The sequence below is a fragment of the Salvia splendens genome, chromosome 5 (genome assembly GCF_004379255.2).
Source record: "Salvia splendens isolate huo1 chromosome 5, SspV2, whole genome shotgun sequence".
Classification (NCBI taxonomy): domain Eukaryota; kingdom Viridiplantae; phylum Streptophyta; class Magnoliopsida; order Lamiales; family Lamiaceae; genus Salvia; species Salvia splendens.
This window is the reverse complement of record NC_056036.1, coordinates 35,743,589-35,771,291: the sequence shown is the minus strand read 5'-3', so window position 1 is coordinate 35,771,291 and position 27,703 is coordinate 35,743,589. Positions and strand designations below refer to the sequence as shown.

Sequence of the window (27,703 nt, the reverse complement as noted above, 5' to 3'; positions counted from 1 at the left end):
AGATGTTCAAAAAAATTGTTTTTTTTGCCTGAAAAGGGAAATTCTTAATTGTGTAATTAATTAGATTAAAATTGCAGGTTGAACTAAAACTTGAAGTATCCAGCATCGGATTCTTTCAAAGGGAGCATGCCGTATTTGGGAGTCCTTAAACTACTAGATTGTGTCCCTTCAAATGTAATTAATTATCTCATAGTATTATACTTAACAAAAATATTAACATTACATGCATTGATTACATTTCATATTGCAATTTAATTGCGTAATTAATCTCTATCACTAGTACACGTGGTATACTGTAATATTTAATGGTGAAATACAATTTGAGATTAATTTAACAGCGGTAATAAAACTAGCTAGGAGGCTTGAGAGAATATGTGGTGTTTCAAGTGTTAATTATGAGATTGGCTGATATTATTATTATTATTATTATTATTATTATTATTATTATTATTATTATTATTATTATTATATTATTATTATTATTATTATTATTATTATTATTATTATTATTATTATTATTATTATTATTATTATTATTATTATTATTATTATTATTATTATTATTATTATTATTATTATTATTTTTACTCTATTGCTGGTGAATCTTTTACCTCTGAGCATTTTCTACCGTGTGAAAAAAATGTGTTAGAGTGTTTTTAATATTGGTTAATTGAGTTTCACATGCCCTCACTTCCTCTCCACTCTAAATAAACACGCACTCACACACACATGTCTGCACGTGTGCATATGGCAATTCAGAATTTCCAACAGATATACACACATGTATGCACGTGCGCACACATTTCAATCTTATACATGGCCTTTCTAGGGCTTAATTTTAACCATTAATTAATTAACTACTTGTTTTGGGCATGTGATCTTTGCTTAATTACTCATTCCAATGTTCAGTTCCTGTTCATTCTTATCCTCCATCATCTAATCATATTTTTATTTTATGCCTCAACACTCACTAGTTTTCATCGACCAACATTTAAACATAGCCTATAAATTACTCAATTTTAAAGATTCTAATTTTGCTCAATTTTCCAACTTAAAGCATCCGAGACTACTGAATTTTTTATTTATCTAATTTTTCTTACACGTTGAATTGTTGACTAATCTAATTAAGATGGCCAAATCGGCCGACGAATAAAACCACTTCGTTTAGAATAATAGCACATAAATTACTAAAGTTTAAGGGATACATACTTCGCATGTTTATTTGACAAATACTGAACTTTTAATTTTGTCTCATTTTGCTAACAAGTTGCATTAGGAGTTTAGGACCTAAGATGTTGACACAAAAATACAATGACATTATTTTAAATATCCAAAATTTTACTTTTCGATAAAAAAAAATCAATAATAGACTGAAATTAATTTAAACATGGCACCAATTTATTATATGATGTTGGAGTACTTTATCCTTCTCTATTTTTATATTTTTGCTCTATCCTAAATTCACTATAAAAAAACTTACATTCATACATTTAATGTCACGTGTGACCACAATTATGTAACTGTCATTTTCTGATTTCCCCAAAACTCGCGGTCTCATTAGCAAAATCGGGTAAAATTGAATATTCAAATAAGAATAAGAATTTGCAACAAGTTCAACAATTTACCTACAAATAGTCCTTAATGCGACTACTATTTGTTGTAAATATGATTGTTTTGCAGTTCACAAATAGCGATAGAGTGATAGTTTGTTGTAGAAAGATATACAGTTAATATAATTGCTAGTATACTACTTCAAATAAAGTTTAACTTAACAAAGTTGTGATGCAGCCTCAAATCAGTTTGATCTAGTTGTAAACTTTATAAATATTTTTTTATAGTTGTTCTAGTATTTTAATCACAACAAATTTCATTTATAGTTTGAGTCGTATATATCCTAAACCCATTGCAGTAAGGGCCATATGTGTTGCAGTAAATAAAAGAAATAAAGATATTTAATTTGAAATTAAGAATGAATTTATGAAAGAGAATGCTGGGAACCATCGGTTAAATTGATGTTATCTGGCAGGGAGACGTGGATTACAACGTTAATTGCAAATTATATATGTATGTACATATGAACCAAGAAGGAAATGGTTATTAATAGTATTAGTATGAAATTAAATAACGTATATAGATATATTTAGAGTGGTGGTGTGCAGCATGATACTTTGATGGGGCTTTGGCAAATGCTGCCTGCCAACATGATAATTGTTATTAAAGAAAACAATTTTAGTTGAGAGAGTTATTAAAGTTTAAAGTTTTAAGATAATTTTTGGGAGAGAGAATGTGATTAGGGCACCCACAGTGGGGCGGACGATAGGCCGCCCGATGCCTCGTCCTCGCCCGACAGATAGTATGCGGAGGAAGCGCGGACGATAGGGCATCGTCCGCGCCATCGTCCGCCCACTATGGGCGACGCGGACGATGCAACGCGTTTTTATTTTTTTTTTAAATTCAAAAAATTCATTTATATAAAAATCCCCTACCCTACCTTCATTTGTAACATTTTCATTCGCATTTTCACTCTCAATTTACACTAGAAAATGGATTCCGGTGATTACTCAAGTCCCAATATTTCTAACTCGTGTAATTTTTTTTAATCAATATAGTATTTGCCGTTTTTTAGTTAATCGTTGTGTTTTTTTAATTAGTTTGTATTTATATATTTGAAAACATTTAAATTAATTAACAAAACAATAGTAAAACCTATAGGGTGCCCCACTGCAGGTGAAAGGGTAGGAGGATAAAATGCTGACGTGGCGGTGCATAGGACGGGCTTTAGGGCGCCCCACTGCTGATGTATTTACTTAGTCCTATACTCATATTCACGTAAATTAGCCACCCTTTACTTATGTAGTGACTAAAATACTCTTATTATTAGCGGAAATGATACTTTCTTCCATAATATGATAGTTTATGAAATTGAATATGGACCACGTATTTTTGGATTGCATGGTCTAAATTGACTTATATGGTTATCACCTAAATTCTAGTTGTCATTCTAATACACCCTTATATATATATTCTTAACTAAATTAATACTAAAATCAAGAGGCGTGATCCGTTGCTAACTTTCTTAAGTTGTTAACTCTATTAATCTATCAATGCAATGCATTAAAAATGTCAACATGATGACATTGAAATGTCAGCTTAAATTTAGTTGATATTCTAATACATTATGTTGATATTGATATATAAAATGTCAACACATTATATTAAAATGTTAACACAAATTTGTGTTGACATTTTAATGTGATCGTGCTGATATTTTTATATACTGCATTAATGAGTTAGTAGTTAGCAATTTCAAAAAAGTTAGCATTATAACGCACCCCTACTAATCAAATCTTTATATACGTATATATGCTGATTTTCCTTTTTAGTAACAGACTACATAGTAAATAAGACTAAAACATACTCTCTTCGTCACATGCTACTTGCACTTTTCGTTTTAGATCGTAAATTTGGAGTAATTAATGTAATTAAATTAGTATTTGAAGTGTAATAAGACAATACTTAATTAACTTGAATATCTTGATTAAATACCCTATTCATATTTAAAATAGAAATACTACAAGTAGTTTGGGACGAGCCGAAATAAAAAAAATCGAGTACATGAGACAGAGGTAGTATATATTATTCAATCAATTAATGAATAATTGATTGATAACTAATTAATTAGTAGATTTAGAAAAAAAAATATTGTGGCTAATTAAGATAAGTGACAAATTGGCAAACGTCCATTTCCATAAATATATAGTTACCAAAAAAATATATTTTATCAATGTGTATTATATTAAAAATATTCAATTCTATTTAAAATTCTATTTAAAATTCTATCACATATTATCACATACTTCATGTGAGATACTCCATCCGTCCCAACTTAAAAGTCATGTTTTGTCATTTTCGTCCGTCCCAACTTAAGTCTTATTTCACTTTTATCATAGTAGGCCCACATTCCACCAACTTATTCCACTCACATTTTATTATAAAAATAATATATATAAGTGAGACTCATATTCCACTAATTTATTCAATCCACTTATTTTCATTTCTTAAAGTCTGTACTTTAACTAATTAGGACTCTTAAGTTGGGACGGAGTGAGTATAAAACTAACTATTCATAATTGAGTGGATCGTTCATCAGTTCAATTAATAACGACCAAAAATAACTATGTATTTCATTATTTAAGAGAAATAAGGTAAATGGATTGTTCAACTGATAAAACTCAGCATAGTTCATTTTTATAACTAGGAAAGTATATTTGGTCATCTGCAACGCTGTCTCTTATCCGACCCTTAACCGTCCCTTAAATTACTATTCATGGGCTTCACTGTACTTTTTTACTCCATCTCTTAACTAAGGGACGGAACCTGCAACCCTCCATCTCTTATCCGTCCCTTAACCGTCTCTTAAATTACTATTCATTCAATTTCATTTTTTATTTTTATTTTCAACCAAATTAAATTAATAAAAACACACTTCATTAAATAAAACAAAATTACAACATAAAATATAAAAAAAAAAAACTTAAAATTCAAAAAAACAAAAAAAAACACATAATTAAAATCCTAAAAAAATAAAAATTACATAATTTAAAATACAATTTTATAAAAATTAAAAAAACTACTCCGCCGGCGAATCATCCCCCGAAGGCGGTGGAGGTGCACTGAAGCCACCTGGAGGCGTAATACCAAGTTGTCTTGCCATAAACTCAATTCCGGCAAGATAGGCTTGGTATTGGGGAAGCGTCATGCGAGAAGTGTCCGCCATTGTGGTGGTCATGTACATGGACATTAGGGAGTTCGAGGGTGCCCCTAAGCCCGAGTCCGCCTGGCTTGATTCGGCTCGGCCCCTCCTCCCTCTAGCCGCCTTCGCCGCATTTCTCCCTTGCGGCCGACGGAGCCCACGGGAGGACCCCCCGGCATTGTCTGACGTGCCCTCAACCTCCTGCGAGGCAAACTCTTGTGCGGCGCTGCCAGAACCGCCCTCAACAGACGAGTATTGGTCACCTGTCGTGTACTTCGTGTGCTTCGAGGTCGAGCCCGAGCTGGACCGGACACCGCCGACCCACCTTTCCTCGTCTTTGACGACCTCCCAAACATCGTCATATTTCAATTGTTTGTCGGTGTCGTCGAAGTAGACTCGCAAAGCCGAACTCAGAATGTCGGCTCCCGTGGCTCCACTTTGGTAATGAGCCGCTTCACTCTTGTAGATGGCGCATAATTTTTTGACCTCTCTGTTGACTCGGTCAAAGTGAGCGCGGAGCATCTTAAATGTGCAGCGGCGGGACCCCTTCGGCTTAATCTCGTGGTATGCCTCGGTGACCTTTTCTCAGAAGCATTTCCGGGATTGTTGATTCCCGACGATGGGATCGTATGAGACGCTGATCCAGGCATTGTACACTGCCAGCGTTTCTTTGGGGCTGTATGGATGCCGGCCTAGATCCTCCTCCTCCTCCTCCTCCGCCTCCGCCCTGGAGCTTCCACTCCTCGGCCTTCTTCCAGAGTGGGTTCAACGGAATAATCCTCCCGAATCTGGGATAATCCCTGCGAATACCTCGGGGCGGAGGGACGGGCGTATGCATCCACATCAAAATGGGGTGGTTGGTACCCCCCGGCGTCGACGACCCTGGGTGCTCGGCTTCGACGAACCGGAACCACCACCCAGGACATTGTACATGCCCCCAGTCATCGAACGCGTTGATATCGAACCCTTCGGAGCCGCCACCGCCAGAGTTTCCATCGCCGGACATTTTGTGATAAGAGGTTAGATGAAAATTGGAGAGGAAATGGAGATGATTTGGGAAGAATAGATGTGTATTTGTGTGTGAAATGAGGATGAATTAGGAGTATTTATAGAGTAAAAAAATAAAAAAAAATAATAAAAAACGGTAATATTACCGTTTTTCATTTTTTTATTTTTAACTTTTTTAATTCAAAATTTTTTAAAAAAATGATTTATTGCGTCAGCTTGACGATGCCCACTCGCGTCCTGGCGAGTGGGCGTCACGCATGGCGCCGGAGAGCGCCACGTCGCGCTGGCGCGTGGCGAGACGTCTCGCCATCCGTCACGGTGGGATGGGGACGAGACGGGGTGCTGCAACGCGTCACGCCGTTGTCTCGTCCCGGCGTGCCGGATTATGGGCCACCCGCGTGACGCGTTGCGGGTGGCATTAGTAGAAATTGGGCATGTCAACTATTTTAAAGCCCATTTACTTCCACCTTATATTTGAATTGCGAATCCCTTTCTGTTTATTTCATGAATAAATGATGGCATGCCACATGCGCCACAACGTGCTCAATCGTTGGAACACGACATTGAGCATGTCATCCTCACACGCCCTTGTGCACATATTCGCTGGCCAATCACGTACTGACTTACGATAAAAAAAATAGATTTAAAATTAATTATTGCTACTTATTTTAAATCATGCACTAGAGTACTAGAGTGTGAAATTAATGGACAGTTTTTCATATTCGCTTTGATATTGATAAAAAGTTAAGCTCGGGCTCTTATTCGAATTAACTTATTATTACTCACTCCGTCTCATAAAAAAATGTCACACTTGGATGATGATACATGATTTTAGGAGAGGTTGTTTGCATGTTAAGTGGAGAGAAAAAATATATTTTTATATATGAGTGAACTACATCAAAAGTCCCTAACGTTTCCATTTGTGTCACTGCAGGCCCCTATCAAAAAAAAATATCACCAGACAACCATAACCTTAAACATAATCACATATCATGTTTTTTCTGACTATATTACCCTTAAGCCCTAAAAGGGCATTCCGGTCATTTCAGTGAACATTCTGACAGTGGCGGCCTGCATGCTGCGACTTCTACTGTTGCTGACACAAGTGATGGTTGGCGATTGGACATATTGTGCAGCCATTTCGTATTCTTCACATATACACTTGGAGCGATAATTTTAAAACATTTCAAACTATTCACAATTTCGATTCTACACTTCACAATATTTCCCTCCACACCACTTCACTCCCACACCCCTACTCAGTATCTGTTGTAAACCCTCCCTTCGTCATTGAAGTCTCTTGCATGAATGGCGCCAAAACGGAAGCGAGTTGGGTCCTCCGGTGCTTCCTCCTCGCGAAATGGGTCTCGGCGTAAAAAACATCCTGCACCACCGCCATCGCCATCGCCACCGCGACCACCTAGACATGTACCGGAGGTCATCGATGTGGATAAAGAAACCTGGGATGTCCGAGATCCCGAACTGAATTTTTTCTATCCCGAAGAAGAATACAGTAAGTTGCTTTAAAATCGCAATTTACAATTTCACTGATAGATAGTCTCAGTTTGTGATTTAGGGCTCCGAAATTTCTAAATTTTGGTAATTTAGATCCATGTCTTGGTTTGATTTATTTCCATTTCTCAGTTTGTCACAAGTTAGGTTATTTAATTTTGTCTGATTTTGAATAATCTTAACAGAGGACGCTCCTGGGAAGTTTTTCGTTGCTTTCCATCATGGTGGTTCGTTCTCGAAACCAAAGAAGAGAAGAATTATGTTGGTGGTTATTTGACTTTCTTCGACGACTACGACATTAACCAGTTCGAGTTGATAGACTTGTCTAGTATGGTATTTAAGTTGAGGTATGACAGGAAGACAATATGCAAATTTTATTATTGTCATCCAAAGTATAGTCCTTGCTGTGAGGACAAAGTAATAGGAGGCCCTTTGATACCCATTGTTGAGGATGCACACCTAATCAAATTCTTCAAGGTTGCTGCTACTAGCACAAAGCTAGTTCACATATATGTTTTGGAGATAGCCCGGGCGGCCGCTATACTAAAAAAGATGAAAGATGAAGCGCAAGAGGTTCTCAAATTCTGGCCGTCGAAATCCGCAGGAGTGATTACTGAAGAGATTGAAGAAGCTCAACTAACTGTCCCAAAGCGTCCACCGAGAAGGAAGAGGATGCAGGAGCAGGAGGTGGTGCAAAAGAATCTGCCTTTGATTATTGGGTGGTATGATAAGGATGTTGAGTTCGATGAATTTCTTATAAAAAGTCTAGAAGATGTCTGTTCTAAGTGGAAAAGGGACGACGAGGTAGCACGTCAAAATTTGGAGAAAGCCTTTGAAGAGGTATCATCCGAAGCAGTACCATTCGAAGCCCCAGTCTCTGAGGTTGAAGCTATGAAAAAAGTTGCAGATGTTATACCAGCAGTGTCTGAGGTCGAAGCAGTGCCAGACGTTGGAGAAGCAGTGCCATACGTTGGAGAAGCAGTGCCAGAAGTTGGAGAAGCAGTGCCAGATGTTGTTGAAGAAGTGCCAGAAGTTGTTGAAGCTATACCACAAGCAGTACCAGATGTTGTTGAAGCTATGGCAGATGTTGGAGAAGTTGGAGGAGAATACTTCCATGCACACGTGCAAGAGGTAATTAGTTGTGATTTGCAATAAATGATTATGATATAGTACCCCGTTTGTGAGTTGTGATTTACATGATTGATTTTAGTACCCCGTTTGTCAGTTGTGATTTCCATAAATGATTTAGAACCCCATTTGTGATTTAGTTCATTTGTGTTTGTGTTCTGTTTTGTTGTGTTGAACATTCCACGCTAACTGGTCTCAATGTCTCCTCAAACTGGTCCCAATGAATTTAGTACATCTGTGTTTACTCTTGTCAGTGTGTTGATTCAGTTTTGTTTTGCGTAGGATATAATTGGTTCGTCATGCGTTGAAGATGAAACTGTGGGTGTCAATGTACTAGAAGATGTGTACCAACCAGTCATGGACGGTGGGTGTCAACCACAAGCGGACATACAGGTTGGCAGTTCATTCTTCCCAGTTCTTGAGGACATTACCCATGAACTGTTCATGTCCGAAGTTGACACCCCTGTGCAAGGGTCAGCTCCAACTGCTGTAGTTTTAGAAGAAGCCGAACCAACTGCAGGAGAAGTACCCCAACAAGTTGCCCAAGATGATGTTTATTGTCCTTCTTTCGAGTATGTTCCGGACGAATGTCATCTTCATAATGAGGGATATAGGAGTGATGGTGATGAGGATGGGGTCGGCCATTTTATCTCCTAGGCAAATGATAAGTCGTATTCTAGGCCTTGGTTACTGGTCAGTATAACGTGCATAATTGGAATATATCTGCAAAACAGTTGCTAAAGTGTGCAGGGAAAGGGTTCCAGTCAGAAGGAAAGGTATCGGATAACTCAGGTGAAAAGGGCATCAGAATGTTGCTATACTGACCAGTATGCATGCCAAAAAGGCTCGAGATGGAGAAGAAGGATTGCTGGGAAGATCAGCCACAAGTAAGGGCAAAAAGGTCATTTCACGAAGAGAGTCTACCCTAAAAATTAAAGGCAGGCCTCCATATAAAAGGGAGCCACTTGGAGAGAGAAACCATCATCGATCATAGGGAATCAACCTTAGGAGCTTTACACTTAGTTAGAATTCTCTCTCGGCAGTTAGTTCCTTCAGCTTTGTCCTTCATATTCTCGTACCTTGCCACAACCATGGTCACCTGAAGTCCACCAGTTCGCCGGAGTTCCGCATTATCTCATTCCAGCCAGCGTGTTTCGTAGTGTTAGCAGTTTCATCGCCCGGAGTGGCAAACAATCTTTATTTGCTTTCTTAGTTAATCTTTACGTGTTTCCTTACGTTGGACCTGCTGCACTTTCAATTTCCGTTTGCTTTTGAAGTATTTCGTTTAGATCCAAACACCTTTTATGCAATGAAGTTATTTTTATGCATTTCTTTCTGTTTGATTCTGTTTCTTTCTGTCTAGATAGCTTAGACTAGTTATTACTGTAATTCTAAGTGTTGCGAGCATGTTTTCATTTCCGCATTGATAAATCTGAGTTCATGAATTTAGATAGCTGTTAGATTTTAGATCTGAAATGGTTAAGTTTGAAAGCCTAGTCTACGTGATTTCTGCCACCTTGCATGTTACCCAGTAAGCGTAATTTCAGTTTCGTTAGTTTAATCTTTTGATTTGGAGTTTAGATTGTAGATTTGTTCTTGTGAAGTTGTTAATCTGCATTTCTCGTCCATGAATCCGGGTTTGTTAATCTGAGTTTATTCATGTTGAAGAAGAAGACATCCACATCCAAGTTTGGGACCACTTTTGCTTTTTAGTTACTTTTTGCTTTTGTCCTTACTTTTATCTACCTTTTCTGGTGGTACCCTACAGATCTGTCAGCCTAGTCACCTAACTACCACTTATTCTCTGATATTCTGTTTAGTATTTTATAGTAACCCCGTACCTCCCACATATTTTCTGAAACATAATGTTCCCCCACTCTCACGTACACAGCTGTTTATCAATCATTTTTCACCCCTCCTAGTTAGTAAAGTACCACCTTAATTTCCTGTCTAGTTAGAATCTCAACCCCAAGCGTGGTAGCTAACCAACCTTTCCAGAATATCACCACAATTACCAAAACGCATTCATCTCTGTGGGATTCGACCCTTACATCCACTATACTAGTCAGTAGAAGTGGGTTGAGGAATTTTTGATACCAGGTTCAGGCTTAGCTAGGACTTCCATCCTGATCAGTAGGATACATCATTTGCTTGACGCGACACATGCTCAAACCTGGCACTTATCAGCAAACATGTGTCGAGATGATCAGCCATTTATATCCTATTACCAATCCCTATGTCAGCAACAACCGGAACAACAAGAGGAACAACAACGGAGTGCGGATGCGGAGACTGAACAACAGGGGTTTGGACAGCAGAATGGTGAGGGCAGTGGAGGGTCTAAGAAACGGCGAAAGTATTCCCCTGTTGTGGAACAAAGGAACTCGACGGATACAAACCCACTATGCGAGCAAGAAACAGTGGATGAGCTACAAGATCTACAAGATCTTGAAGATTTGGAGGGGTTAAAGAAGAAGGGTATAAAGTACACCCCATTCAAGCTGACCAATGAGCTTCCAGTTTGGAAGCCTGGTGATATTTTTAAGGATAGAGATTTCTTCTATCAGGTCATTCGCTAGTACGCGATAATGACTAGACGACGTTTACATGTATCCAAAAATGATGGCAAGAGACTCCGTGCCAATTGTAAAGGCATGGCATGCGAATAGTGTGTGTATGCAAGGAAGATCGAAACTGTTAAGGACATAATTCCTTAACGGAGATCGGCGGCTGTCTTCTCGGTGATCAAGAGATTTTTCCGGCGTCTCGAGAGGAGATCGGCGGTGGTTCTAGTGTCTTGTTGTGCGCGGAACTCCTACGTCGGGCAGCGAGTAAACTAGGGTTACGAGAATATTTCACAATCTTGTGGACTAAATAATATTTCATTCATTGAATAATTAAAATGATAACATCCTCTCCTATTTATAATACTAGAATACTACTACTCTAACTTATTGAATAAGAAAACAAAGATATGGAAAAGATACTATGAATCAAAAAGATAACTAAATAAAAGATATGGAAGATATGGGAAGATATGGCAATGTCTCGTATCAACTCCCCCACGGTTAAAATTCACCTTGTCCTCAAGGTATGAACCACGAAGCAACGAAGAGTTGAAAGAAGAAGCTTTGGCGACTTATCTCCTCCGGGATCAAATGTAAATGTGCACGGACGTTGTTTCAATCTCCAATGACCTACTATTGCATATTCGATGTAAACCTCCTCAACGAGCATCCTCATGATCGTAACCTGAAATGGTTTGTTATCAAGTTCCCCCATCCTCTTCACACCCATACGAGAGTATATGGACTTGTCTTTCAACCTATTAACAGTATCTTCGCGAGCATCTTTTAGCTCATCTTTATACCGATTATGGAGCTTCTCTGGTATTGAAGGTGACACGAGGGATGTCTTTGGAAGACAACCATCGAAATCAAATGTTGCAATTTTACCTGAATCATGAAGACCACCATCGGCATCAATTTTATCTACCTCTATAGCTCGTGCTTCTTCATCTACTCCGTGCTTATCACAAAGCAAGGCCATCGACTGATTCGTTACACCAACCACATCTAAATTAGATGCACCATGATCACCCACTCCGTCCACCTCTATTTCTAATCTAGAGTCCATTAAAAATGAACTTCCCAGATTGTCACTATGCTCCTCCAACACATCATCTTCGTCCGCATAACACAGGAGACGTTGTTTACACACGTGCCCCATTACCCATTTTTTCGGGCAATGCCAACACAATCCCAGACGGGAACGTTCCGCCTTCTCCGCCTGAGAAACCCGAATTAAAGGGGGGCGCTGCTGCTCCGGAGCCCGTCCTGAACTCCCCTGTGTCGGCTCTGTACCAGGTGCAGACCGAGTCGGAGGGTGGTTGTTGGTTGTCACCGTTGTGCCACGGTTGTCCCTGTTCTGCCAAGGGCGACGAGTAGCAGCGGAAGGCTGAGGCTGAGGAGCCCTGTCTGCTTGGGAGTCAGCAAATTCCAACGTGAGAGCCATTGCTGCGGCTAGGGACGACGGGCGATGAAGCTTCAGCCGCTCCTGCCAATCTGGTTTAAGACCTGCCACAAATAAAGTGAAGAGGTCCAATTCGGAGACTCCCTTAACCCGGTTTAGATATTTTTGGAATGTGTCATGGTACTCCTCCACCGTTCCTGTTTGTGTGAGCTTGGCGATCAGGCCGTAATAATTCTTGAAACTCTGCCTATCAAAACGGTGTCGCACATCTTCCAAAAATTCTTGCCACTTGACGAAGTCATTATTTGCACAATAATTAAACACCCACTCCGAAGCCGGGGGGTCAAATAACATCACCGCATAGTGAAATCGCTGTGCCTCCGGTATCATCAAGTGATCAAAATAGTAATGAACCCTGGACCCACTTCGTCGCATCCGATCCATCGAAACGGGGTGTCTGCATCTTCACCCGCTCCGTTTTGTCGTACCCAGATTCGTGTGATTGGAATCGCTGGGGGGGATCCCAACAAGAAGTTGGTCTGTCAAATTACTGCTCAAAACCTCCCTCTCTACCTCGGTGATTTAGAGTACCCGGCGGACTCCAGCCACCGCTAGCACGGTCTCGCCTGTCACAGCGACCACGATCCATCACTGGGCCCTCGCGAGAAACTGGTTAGGGTTTCGTGTCTGATACCCTCTCTCCCCTGGATTTCGCCTGCGAAAACCCTCGTCCACCCAATCATCGCCGTCATCAAACCCTAAGGGCGGTTCCACATCGCGAGCGATCGCGAGTTCAATATAATCAAACCATCGATCTGCCTCGTCCCTCCAAGCTTCAAACTTGTCAAATTTCTCCATCAAGCGAGCCAGTTTGTGGCCAACCGAATCATCGGGACGCGTCTCGTCCACGAGTCTACTCTCGAATTCACTGTCCTCAAACTGCGGGCATTGGTAATTGGCAGAATCGCGGCGGACAACATGTTGTTGTCGACGCAAAAATCCGTTCGGAGAAGTATCAGGGCGATAAGCACCCCAGGGCGCCTTTCTGTTGTTGTTAAAGCGTTTCATGAGTTACACAAGATGAAAGCACCAGTTGTTAAGGACCTAATTCCTTAACGGAGATCGGCGGTTGTCTGCTCGGCGATCAAGGGATTTTTCCGGCGTCTCGAGAGGAGATCGGCGGTGGTTCTAGTGTCTTGCTGTGCGCGGAACTCCTCCGTCGGGAAGCGAGTAAACTAAGGTTACGAGAATATTTCACAATCTTGTGGACTAAATAATATTTCATTAATTGAATAATTAAAATGATAACATCCTCTCCTATTTATAATACTAGAATACTACTACCCTAACTTATTGAATAAGAAAACAAAGATATGGAAAAGATACTATGAATCAAAAAGATAACTAAATAAAAGATATGGAAGATATGAGAAGATATGGCAATGTCTCGTATCAGAAACCCACAACAATACCGATTATGTGGTAATGAATATGTAGAGAGATAAGAGATGGATCACGTCCAAGTGGCTAGTTGAGCGTTACATGGAGAAAATCAAAGTGAATCCCCACATTCCGTTGGCAGCTATACGGCAGTGTGTGGATGAGGAGTTTGGGCTGAAAGTTGGTAGGATGAAGGCATATCACGCAAGAGACAGTGCATTAGAAGGTATCTTTGGCTAGGCGGGACTCCAATACCGGAGACTGTTCTACTACAAATTTGAATTGGAACGGACACACCTTGATTCGAGTGTGCATATACACTACAAGAACTTCAGGGATCTTGAAGCTGTAGGCCCGAGATTCTTGAGGTTTTATTGTTGCCTCGGGCCTTTGAAAAATGGTTGGATGCATTTTTTCCGTCCAATTATATTCTTTGATGTCTGTTTCTTGAGAGGTATGTACAGAGGCTAACTTATGACGGCCATGGGAATTGATCTAAACAGCGGTTGGTGGCCTATTGGTGACTGAGGCAGAGAGCTATGATCTGTGGAAATGGTTTCTCGCCTACCTATCAAAGGACCATCACATACAAGAGAATGCCCCAAGATACGTCTTCATGTCTGATCAGCAAAAGGTACGAGTAATGTGATTTCAGTAAAAAGTGTATACTGTAATTGTGATTTTTTAAATAATAATACTTAGTTGTGATTCGACCTATAGATTAATAGTTCGATTGTGATTATAGATTTTGTGCTGTGGCTTATACATGTGCTAATGGGTGTTGTGTTACATGAATTTGGTAGGGTCTTGCAAAAGCCATCCTTGAGGATTTCCCACAGAGCGAGCATCGCTTCTGTGTTCAGCACATATACAACAACTTCAAGAAGAGATTCATCGGGGAAAATTTTAAGGAAATATTGTGGGAGTTTGCGCCGAGTACAACCCACGAACAGTATGTGGAGCGGATGGATACGTTGCGGATTATATATCCCCAAGCACATCAATACATACTCGGTGTTGCTCCAAAACAAAAATGGGTGAATGCATATTTCACTTCACATGTTTGTTGTGATGTTATCCTCAACAATATCTGCGAGACCTTTAATTCAAAGATATCAATTGCTCGAGAGTTGGCCATTATCACCATGTTGGAGGAGATCCGGACGAGTCAAATGGAGAGGATTCAGATTAGAGGCCAGTGCATCAAGACATACGATCACGCACTGTTGCCCGTTATCAAAGAGATTGTGGATAAGTTGTACGTGGGGGACTTCTTCCTGGATATCAACATGGAACGGAGAGGATTCGTACCAAGTGGCTGGACCGTCAGCCCAGTATGTAGTGAACATGCGTGAATTTACTTGCTCGTGCAGATCACGACAGCTGACTGGGATCCCGTGCACTCATGCCGTCGCTACAATCAACAAGAATGAGAATGATGTATCAGGCTATGTCTCCCACTATTATTTACGGTCCACAATGTCGATTCTGTACGAGAATGTCATGTACCCAATTAATGAGATGGATAATTGGCCTAAGACTTCTGACGTTGGATTTGAACTGGCACCCCCGAGGACAAAGCGACAGCGTGGACGGCCAAAGAAACTGAGGCGTGAAGAGCCCCAGGTTCGTCATCATGAGAATGGATCTGAGTCACTACGATTAACCTTTGTACTCAGATGTCGTCGGTGCGGACAAGATGATCATAATAAGAGAACATGCACCAATGATCCCCGTGTAGATGCTCAAACTGAAGTTGGACAGAGTTCACAGCCCAGTGAGCCACCCACGACGGATAGCGGTGACAGAGCTGAGTTGTCTAACTTGTTTCAAAGTCAAGAGGTACTATTCAGTACGATTATATGAATTCCCTACCCGTTGGCCTGTATTTTAATGGTTTGTTTGTTACAGACCAATCTATCTCGTCTGGGACGACCTAGCACACGTCGATCTACGCAGCCAAACCAAGAGGTAGTATTCGGTATCAATTTTTCACTTTTCATTTCCTAACCATTGACAGTCAATTTGACCGGTTTGTTGTTTGTTGTAGACTAATCCCACTGGTCCCAAGGGCTAGCACACGTCGGACCAGGACTCAGCCGCAACGCTGTGGCCATCGCGGGGATCAGGATTGAATAATTGCGGTGATCAAGTTTGGGAACCTTAAAAGTCTAAACAATGGTGTTGGTTTATGTTAGTGTCTTGAAGCCTTTTTTTCAAACATTATGCTGATATTATATTATGACTATGCTTGTTAGGGATCATCATGGGAAGGCCCTTGTATGTAGTTAACTGTCTTTTTTGTCAAACATTATGACTATGTTTTTGTCTATGCTTTATGGGAAGGCTCTTGTATGTAGTTGTAGTTAACTGCATTTTTTGTCTGTATTTTATGACTATACTTTTGTGTATCCTTTATGGGAAGGCCCTTCTTGTCTGTTGATAACTACCTATACGTATGTTATTAATTGAGTACTGCATATTTTAACTTTGTACGTAGGATGTGATTTCACAAAAAGTCTTGTACGTCGGGTGTTATTAACTAAGTATTGCCTATTTTAACTTTGTACGTAGGGTGTTATTTCACAAAAAGTTTTATACGTCGGGTGTTATTCAACAAAAAGTTTTGTACGTAGGGTGGTATTTCACCAAAAGCTGGGTACTTCATTCGTTATTATAAAACGTCAGAGTGTTAGTTTAATGTACCTATTGTATTTAAGGTACTTCATTCGTGATTATAAAACTTCATTCGGGAACTTCATTCGTGATTGTAAAACTTCATTCGTGTACAATAATTAAAGTGTCACTTATTTACCCCTTACTGTGGAACTTCAAACGTTTAGTACTAAAAAATCCCCTCTTATTGATTGAAGAAGAAAAGTGTTACCATTACATTAGGAAAATAATTAAAACGCATAACAACAATATTACAATCTTCATATTTCGGGACATTTTGGTGGTTTTAATAATTTCTAAATTAAGACGTACACTCCTCAGTCTTCATGCTCAATTTAAAATTCAGCTCTTCACATTAGTCACTTTTCATGAGCAATTTATCTTCAAGAACACCTTCTACAATATTCTTGCATCGGAGTTGTTCTTCAAACTTGTCTCGTTCGAGCTTGATTCTTTGAAAGTAAGTGTCTTGGCTTGGCGATAGACCCGCATCAACCAACGAAATAATCTGCAATCATCTTCCTTCCATATTGGACAACGATAGTAACGTCGACCAGGATTAGCAGCCTTCCTAGATATCACTAGCTCAGCCTCAAGATCATGATTATAGTTCATAATCTCTGGAAGAGGACAATTCCAATTAAAACTTGACCCGTAAGATTGAGAACTAAAAGAAGACATTGCAACAATGACCTGAATTGAAAATTAAAACCAAAAATATTTTCATAACTTATACGCTATTATTTGTCAAACGAATCCCCAAAAATTGGAATGACACAGCCCAAAAATTAGAACGACACAGCCTAACACACATAAACCCTATATTGAACACAACCAAAATCAGTTGCAGGAACACACAAAAAACATCCTACATTTTACCGGTCACAGTGGAACTTACCTAAATTGCGATGTCAAACTCAGCGATAGGGATGAATGAGTGAGTAAACGACGGTAGGTGCAGACTCAAAACCCCCAAGTGAGATAAATGATTTGAAGTGTGAGAAATGAAAATGAAGCATACCCCTAAACCCCTTACAATATGTATATATCGTGGCAAATTTAAAATATGACATGACATTACAGAGGGTAGGTCTGCAAGGCAGTGGAGGTCTGCAGTGTAGGTGTACAAGTTTTTGGTAAGTTGACTAAAATGCCCCTGGAGGAATTTAGGCATTTTGGTCCGAAAATGGCTACAAATATACGATATGTGATTATGTTTAAGGTTAGGGTTGTCTGACGATATTTTTTTTGTTAGGGGCCTGCAGTGACACAAATGGAAACGTTAGGGACTTTTGATGTAGTTCACTCTTTATATATTAATGTGAGAGAGAACTTTTTGAAAAAAATGTGACTTATTTTGTGGGACAAACTAAAAAGAAAAGTGTGACATATATTATGAGATGAATGGAATAGTATTTGGAGGGGGCAGTGTATTCAGCTCACTTATAATATTCCTTGTCGTGGTCAAAGGCCTATCTATGGCCTATAGATTGTGTTATCATATTAATAAATTTAAGATTATTGCAGCAAAAAGGCGATTCCGTTGCCTTGGCGGCCCCCACACTCTGGCCCGATATTATGTGAGGGGGTTCAATCAGGGTACGCATAAGCCCGTTAAAGGGGAGGCCTTAAAGCACTAACTGTCAGAAGTCCATCTCCCAAGGCCTCAAACTTGTGCTTTAGAGATGAAAGCAACTACACGACAGCAGTGAGATTTGAACCCAAACTCATTGCAGCAAGATCTGCCCTCTGTTGCCAACTGCGCTGCCCCTGATGGCATAAATTTAAGATTATGGTGTTAATAAATGTAGGGTTGTGGATCTCTTATCCTATAGCCATATTTGGAGTTGTCCTTTGTCCTTGGGTTCAAGATTATTGAATGGCAAAGGAGACCTACCAAATTCATATTATCCAAACTATGCAAACAAGGATAGCTTTTATGGCCATTCGCCTTTACTACAATCCTCTTTCTTCACCAGCCCAGCATCATGTGATAATCATTTTCTTCTTTATATATATCTAAGTGGAAAATCTCAAATAATTCCACAATTAAAATTTAGAGTAATGTTTACACTGGTTCGAGAAGAAAAGCATGTGTGTACGTAATTTATAGTGAGTACTAAGTATTAAGATCTGAATTATTGATCAACTTTATCAGAATATTGGTCATAATTCATATTGAAAAAAATAATGGTATGGAAATATAAATGGGGAGAAGACCATGTCTGCAAGGGTGACCACCACTCCTAGAGCATCCGATCATCATTATGGATGGACCATAGCTATAAATCATAAACCTTATTAATGTAGAATATAGAAATATTGGTCCCATCTAAATAATTCAATGATTAAAAATGAATAACTCAGACTACCTACTTATTTCTTATAATAAATTGTACTCCCTCCGATAGAAATGTTGGTCCCAACTAAATAATTCAATGATTAAAAATGAATAACTCATACTACCTACTTATTTCTTATAATAAATTGTACTCCCTCCGTCCTAGTTAAGATGACCTCTTTCGTTTTTCGCACATGTTTTATAAAAATCATTATAAATAGTTAAAGTTGAGAGAAAGTAAATTAAGAAAGAGAATAATATGGAAGAGACTTTCTTCTACATTATTCTCCCCCTTACTATATTTTTCTCCACTTTAACTATTTATTAGTATGATTTTTCCAAAACACGTGTGAAAAAAGAAATGAATCATCTTAAATGGGACAGAGGGAGTAGTATAACAAGAATGTTTGTTCTTCGACTCTATATCGGAATTTGATAAAAAAAATGTTTTGTTTTCCCTTGAACAATATTAATTACTAGCATATACTCCCCCCGTCCGCAAAATATTATCCATGTTTGACTCGACGCGAGATTTAAGAAATATGAAGAAAAATGAATGGAAAAAGTTAGTGGAATGTAGACTCCACATTTATATAGTTTTATAATAGAAATGTGAGTGTAATGAGTTGGTGGAAAGTAGAGTCCATTAACCAAAAATGGAAAAAAAAAAAAAAAGGTAAAGTGGACAACATTTCACGGATGAACCGAAATGGCAAAACTGGACAACATTTCACGGACGGAAGGAGTAGTATGTTACGCATAATAAAAAACCATAATAAAAATGTTTTATTGAATACTACTCCATAACAAAACGCATTTAATTTTCTTTGGAAATGTCAGTTATATAGATTAATAATTTAATACAACTATTCTTTTTAATTAATCCTTATTCACTTCCCATGCACACACATTAATTTAACAGATTTTAAATTACATTATTTTAGAAATGTTTAATTGTGCCGCGCGTGTGAGGGGTGATTGTTATAGAGATGAGGTCGGCAACAACTACAATAACTGTTTTTGCTGAGTTTTTCCAACTTCATAAGGCCACCCGCAACGCGTCACGCGGGTGGCCCGTAATCCGTCACTAAGGGACGAGACAGCGGCGTGACGCGTTGCAGAGCCCCATCTCGTCCCCAGCCCGCCACACTTTACGTCCCACCATGACGGATGGCGAGACGTCTCGCCACGCGCCAGGGTGACGTGGCGCACTCCGGCGCCATGCGTGACGCCCACTCGCCGACCCGTGAGTGGGCATCGTCACGCTGATGCAATAAATTATTTTTTTTAAAATCCGAATTAAAAAAAAAATTATAAAACGAAAAACGGTAATATTACCGTTTTTTCTTTTTTATATTATTATTTTTATTTTTTTACTCTATAAATACTCCTAATTCATCCTCATTTCACACACAAATACACATCTATTCTTCCCAAATCATCTCCATTTCCTCTCCAATTTTCATCTTTCCTCTCATCATAAAATGTCCGGCGAGGGAAACTCTGGCGGTGGCGGCTCCGGCGGGTTCGACATCAACGCGTTCGACGACTGGGGGGCATGTACAATGTCCTGGGTGGTGGATCCGGTTCGTCGACGCCGGGCACCCAGGGTTCGTCGACGTCGGGGGTACCAACCACCCCATTTTGATGTGGATGCATACGCCCGTCCCTCCGCCCCGAGGTATTCGCAGGGATTATCACAGATTCGGGAGGATTATTCCGTTGAACCCACTCTGGAAGAAGGCCGAGGCGGAGGAGGAAGCCGAGGCGGTGGAGGAGGCCGAGGCGGGGGAGGAGTCCGAGGCGGAGGAAGCTCCAGGGCGGGGGCGGATGAGGAGGCGGAGGATCTAGGCCGGCATCCGTATAGCCCCAAAGAAACGCTGGCGGTGTACAACGCTTGGATCACGTTTCGTACGATCCCATCGTCGGGAATCAACAAATCCGGAAGTGCTTTTGGGAAAAGGTCACCGAGGCCTACCACGAGATTAAGCCGAAGGGGTCCCGCCGCCGCACATATAAGATGCTCCGCGATCACTTTGACCAAGTCGACAGAGAGGTCAAAAAATTCTGCGCTATCTACAAGAGTGAATCGGCTCATTACCAAAGCGGAGCCACGAGAGCCGACATTCTGAGGTCGGCTTTGCGAGTCTACTACGACGACACCGCCAAACAATTCAAATGTGTCGATGTTTGGGAGGTCGTCAAAGACGAGGAACGGTGGGCCGGCGGTGTCCGGTCCAGCTCGGGCTCGACCCTGAAGCTCCCGGAAGCTCATCCACAAGTAGTCCGCCTCGAAGTGGAGTGCATCCGTCTATACAAGAACAGTTGTCTATTCGGGCAAGGACACGTGACTCTACCGCCCACGCCCAACTCCAAGATGATCTAATGGAGCACATTTGGGCAAACTTTGGCGGAGGAAATTAAATTATGTATTTTTAATTATGTTTTTTAAATTTTTTTCGAATTTTATGTTGTAATGTTATTTTATTTTTAATGAAGTGTGTTTTTTATTAATTGAGTATATTGGAAAAAAAAAATGAAATTGAATGAATAGTAATTTAAGGAACGGATAAGTGACGGAGGGTTGTAGGTTCAATCCATTAGTTAAGGGATGAAGTAAAAAAGTACATTGAGGCCCGCGAATAGTAATTTAAGGGACGATTAAGGGACGGCTTAGTGACAGCGTTGTGGATGGCCTAAGAAATTAGCGCTCACAATATTGATATCACAATCAAAATTACACGTTCAATACTCAATCACGGGAATTTTTTGGTGGGACGTTTTATGACGGTTACTAATTACAATTATCTAAATAATGTGATACAGTATTTATTAATAACGCACTAAATAATATGACAAAATCTACCATTTATTCAAAATAAAAATCCATTCTTTCTTGTAGCCAATTTAGGAAATAATTACATTGTAAATTAAAATTATTTTATTTTTAAATCCTTCGTCAATTATCCAATTAATTTTCATTAATCTATGTGGAAAATAAATGAGACTGCTACCCACTCAATTTCTTAAAATTTCTGATAAATGCAAATAAAAAATTTTAATTCAAAATTGGAAGGACGAAACAGTACATGTTATAAAAAAGAATCAAAATTTGTTTTTTTTGTAGTGAACCAATTGATGAACTTCGGTTACAACGATTCCTCTACATCCAGGGCAGATAATCTCGGCCGCTTGATTTCAGAGTCGGAGCTGGGTGGATTTTCGGAGTGATTAGCACAAGCCGTCGCATCGAGTACGCCGAGAGGACTCAGCGGCGTGGCTTTGACCCTGTCCGGACATGTGTCCAACAAGTATTCCTCCATTAGCTGATGACAGCTCTTTAGAGCATCCACAATGGCGGCGAGCGGACCAGCTAGCCGATTCCCGGCGCTGGCCGGTCCGCTCGACGAACCATTGCAGCCGGCCAGCGCCAAATCGGCGAGCGCATGCCGATTCCCGAGCGCTGGCCGATGCGCTCGCCTATCGGCTGGCCGCCATTGCAGGCTCCCGATCGGCGAGCGATCGGCCAGCCGATTTTTTAATTTTTTTATTTAATTTTCGAAACACTATATATACGTGATTTGCATGTCATTTTCATTCGCACCACTTGTTTTAACGAATTTTCTCTCTATCTTAATTTCTGTACAAGAGCAACAACGCGAAATGAGTAGCGCGGGTGGTAGTAGTGGTGGTAGTGGTGGGGATGCTGAGCAGTACGAACGACGAATGAACGAAGAGTTGGAGGCCTATATGTCACGTGAGATAAACCGGCTGATACAAAGGGCCTTACAGCCGGCGGTACCTCGACCCGTTGTCCACCACCGAGCAGTGATTGAGCGGGATCACGTAGCTGCACATCAGCGGCTATATGAAGACTACTTCGCAGCGGAGCCGCGGTTGATATATGTGTTTTAGGATGAGCAGGGCCCTATTTATTCGTATTGTTGACGCTTTGGAGCGTCGATATATGTGTTTCCGCTTCAGGAACGATGCGGCTGACAGACCCGGCCACACACTTATTTAAAAGTGCACTGCGGCAATCAGGCAGTTGGACTACGGAGGCGCGGCAGACATGTGGGACGAGTACCTCCACATCGGTGAGACGACTTCCCTTGAATGTATGAAGTATTTCTGTCGGGGCGTGGTTGAAATATTCCGTGATCAGTACCTTCGAAACCCTACCCCACATTTGGTGTGCTCCAGTCTCGATGGACGGCAATTAGGGGTCCAACGCTTTTGTGGCATGTCGACTGCATTACTGATATAATGTACGCTTGTATTATCATGCACAACATGATTGTCGAAGATGAAGGTGTACAACTGACTAGTTGGGCCAACGACGATAATGAAGCCGGTCCAAGCCACGGCGTGGCCGCCCCCAACGTACGAAGTGGGGTACCTCACGATGAAGTCGGCCGCCTCCAAGCACATGCCGACATGCGCCAAGTGGAAGCTCATATTCGACTCCAAAAAGATTTAATTGAAGAGTTGTGGGCGCGGTGGACTGCACAGCGTTAGTTTTTTTTTTAATTATGTAATTTTATTAAAGTACCTTTTTTTATTTAAATAAAATTATTGCATTTTCCCGTATCTGTGTCGTAAGTTGAATTTCGTATTTTGTGTGATTGTTATTTTTATAATTTTGTTTATTGTGGCTATCCTATGGCTAGGCTATTGCTTGTCCAGTTGATTGTCATGATGATGTGGCAGGGGGAGTTTTTAGTGTTGATGATGTGGCAGGAGGAGTTTGTGGCTAGGCTATGGCTGAGCTATTGCCATTGTGGATGCTCTTACGTTTTACTGCAAAATCAGAAATATTTCTTTTTTCAACCCAAAGAGAATGTTAAATTCGATTTGACTACCTCAAATTTACAAAATTACAAACAAAAAATCTTTACTCTGTTTATCCTCTCATCGAACGTATCAGCGCCCATGCCGCCGGCGGATAACGCGGCAGCTGCTGCAATCACCGATGGAGGAAACCTCGTAAAGTCTATCACTGATTCATTCAATACAACGCAATTTAGATCGACATTGATAAAAACTAATCCACAGTTAAATAGGCGATTCGAGTTTTTATTTTACCACGAATGGTGTTGATGATGATATCGAAGGCGACAGAGTGATCGAAGGAAGGATTGAGATGAATTGATGGAGGTAATCGAATGAAGTGACGGAGCGCAATCTCCAATTGAGAGTCGCCAAAACCAGAAGCTCCATCCTGTGAATCGTCCTGGGGTCGAAAATGCAGGCGGTGTGGAGCGATTGGAGGTCTAGAAGGCATGGGAAGTGCGATTCCTCCATTTTGGCTGCTAGAGATAGGCACGCGACGGATAGAAGCTGAAACGACCATCCAGTTTCCTATTGAATGGAAGGAAGATTATGTTAAGTTGTGCAATGAAACAGAAGTATAGATTGAAAAAAGAGATGGAGTACCGGAAGCGAATAAGCGGCGAGGAAACGGTGGAAGTAGTTGAGGGTGAGGAAAGCCGTGACCGGTTTGAAATGGAAGTGCACATGTACCTATATATATGAAATGTAGTAGTAATCGTTTTCATATGAACAAAGTGATGCAGTTGTGTGTTTAAGGGCATACCTTGAGAATGGAATTGATGGAGTCCTGGCGAGAGGTGAGGTTGATGGAGCGGATGTAGTCCGGGTGGGGCATATGGTGGGGCTCCGATTCGAGCAATCGGGCGGATTCATCGGGGCATAGCTGCGGCGGAGAGAGAAGACAAATGGCCGTCTATGGGTAGATAAGGATGAGTAGTTGTAGCAGTGAGGACATCTCGGCTCTATACTTATCTCAGTCTCAGAGTTGAGTCCGTGTTTGTTTCTCTCTCACTAAAATCTAAATAAGTAGCAGTTCGAAATGCCAAATGAGTAAGGAGATTGTTGTGGAGGGATGTTGAATGAGAGTATTAGCCAAGATCCATTATATTTTAATAGTGTCCCATATAGGGTTGGAACGGTAAGGTATACCGTGCCGAAATGGCCATACCGCATATCGTACCGTACCGTGCGGTATGACAAAAAACCATACCTTTACCGTACCGCTTTTGTCGGTATACCGCAATTGCGGTATACCGAAAAGTCGGTATACCAAAATTTAGATATCGTTACCGTACCGCTTTTGTCGGTATATCGTACCGTGTTTTTGGTATACCGCAATATGCGGTATACCGCGGTATACCGTGATTTCCGGTATATACCTCAATTGCGGTATACCGTGTTATTTGCGGTATATACCGTAAATTTGTGGTATGATGCGGTATAACGCGGTATATACAAAATGCATACCTTTACCGTACCTAAAACTGTCGGTATGGTATGATACCGTACCGAAAAGTATGGTATACCGAAAATTCAGTATTTTTGGTATTTTTTCGGTACGGTAAGTGCGGTATTTCAGTATATTTTCCCAGCCCTAGTCCCATATTTTATTTTGTACATTCACTAATTACCGGGACCTATTTTATTGATTATGGTCTGAGATGGCTAATCTCAGAGATACAAGCCAAGTACAACCGTAGAACCAAGATTACAAGTAATCCAAGTACAAACAAAAAGAATCAGAAACCCTAGCTATAAGTCAGCCTTCCACCAGACTTGACACCAAGCATCTTCTGATTCTTTACCTGCACACTTAGTAGAACGATTAGGCTTACAAGAAATTGATCCATAAGGATCTAAACAAGGTCACAGCAGTGACTGCACTAGGCCCCAGACCTCCCCAATCCTCACTGCAAGTCACAAAGAAGAAAACCGTTGAACGAACCACACAGCCATAGATCAGTGAAACCCTAGATCTCACTAGTTATCGTACACCACGATCATCTCTACACATGGACCTGCACAACACCTCTCAGATACAGCCTTACACCAAAGAAACTCTCACACAACACCTTTAAGCACAAATGGTTGGTCACAGAAGAAGACTGAACCCTAGGGTTTGAGAAGGAAGCCGAAGAAGTTGCCTAACACTCAAACTACACTGATAGGTCTCTTAGAAAATGAGAATCATCGGTAGAACCAAAAGCTTGAAGGAAATCGCCGTCTAAAACCGCCGGAAACTTAGAGAGAAGGTAGAGAGAAGACGGAGTGAGTTCAAAGAGAGAGTAGAATCAACCGAATGAGAGAAGTGAAGAGTCGGCTCCTCACTTAACAAACACACCCTAGATCCAACAAGTGAGGAGCGAGACCAGCGTGGAGGTGCTAGGTGGCAACCATCCAGTGCATCAGGTAAGTGATCGGGCCAACACTTGTTTGGGCCACAATTAAATTGTATGGGCTCAACAATAACCAGCCCAACCATTTAATAATAGAAGCCCAATTCAAGGAGTCCAATATTCAACATTCTCCACCTTTGGACTACTTCAGAAGAAACAAGGGAGAGCCTTGGTCTACTCCTGCTTCACCATAGCCTACAAGGAATTCATATCAGCAAAGAACGCAAAGTTCATTAGATAAGAAAACCAGGTTGCCTAACAAAACACCAAATGGTAAACCAATTAGTTTTGTAGGACTTTAGATGCCTTGTGACTTCAAAGAGTCAGCAAGGTCTTTACCCGGGACATGCACATGCTCAACCAAAATAAAAATTCAACTTTTTGATGCATGAGGGCAATTTATCCACAGAAAGACATTTAGTACCCATATCAGCAGTATGCACCTTTTGTAAAAGAACTTCACCTTTTTCCACAACATCTCTAATGAAATGGAGCTTAACATCTATATGCTTAGTTCTATCATGGAAAAAAGGATTTTTACACAATTGTATGGCAGACTGACTATCAGAATATAACACAGGAGCAAATTTAATAAACTTGAGTTCAGAAAGAACCCCCTTTAACCAGATTGTCTCCTTCATAGCTTCGGTGATAGCTATATATTCTGACTTTGTTGTAGACAGTGCTACAATGTGCTGGAGTTGAGATTTCCAACTAACACAAGACCTGCAAACTTGAAACACATAGGAAGTGGTTGACTTCCTCTTATCCTTGTCATTAGCATAGTTAGAATCCATAAACCACATAGCTCAACACCTTGATCATGATTAGAAAAACAGAGACCATACTTGGAAGTATTTTTCAAATATCTAAGCAGATATTTAAGAGCTTACCAATGCACAAGACCTGGGTTAGCGATGTATCTACTTAAGCAAGAAACAACATAGGCAATGTCAGGCCTAGTACTAACCATAATATACATCACAGAGCCAATAGCATTAGAATAAGGGACCTTGTTCATAGCTTTAATTTCAGACTCAGTCTTAGGACAAAGGTTCTTACTCAGCATGAAATGGGCATCTAAATGAACAGAAGCAATTTTAGCACCAAGCATATTAAACTTTTCAAGAATTTTTTGCACATAAGGTTCCTGGTGAAGAACCAGAGTAATGGACTTCCTATCCCTAAGGATATTGATCCCCAGAACCTTTTTTGCATCACCAAGATCTTTCATGTCAAAATTATCACATAAAACAAATTGCACATGTTTAATAGACTTAATGCAAGGACCCATGATCAGCATATCATCCACATATAGCAGCAAGAACACATACACTTTATCATGATTTTTCACATACAAACAAGCATCAAAGGTACTCCTAACAAAGCCTAACTTCTGCATGCATATATTAAACTTGATATTCCACTGCCTGCGGATTGTTTTAAACCATACAAAGCCTTTTTTAGCAAACAAACATGATTGGGAAAATTTGGATACACAAAACCCTCAGGCAGTTTTATATAGATAGGTTTATCCAAAGCACCATGAATTAAAAGCAGTTTTGAAATCCATTTGTTTCAATTCCCAATTAAAATGAGCACATAAGACAAGCATCATTCTCACAATAGTAAACTTAACCACAG

The 27,703-nt window shown here is 40.3% G+C and overlaps 1 protein-coding gene across 1 annotated transcript; it reads left to right on the top strand.

Moving 5' to 3' along the window:
- Window positions 1–13,915: 13,915 nt before the first annotated feature.
- LOC121804202 lies at window positions 13,916–16,101 on the top strand. The gene is made up of 5 exons (XM_042203731.1): window positions 13,916–14,039; window positions 14,317–14,447; window positions 14,617–15,071; window positions 15,187–15,655; window positions 16,072–16,101. Exons 1-5 carry the CDS (start codon window positions 13,916–13,918, stop codon window positions 16,099–16,101), a joined length of 1,209 nt encoding a protein of 402 aa, XP_042059665.1.
- Window positions 16,102–27,703: the final 11,602 nt, after the last annotated feature.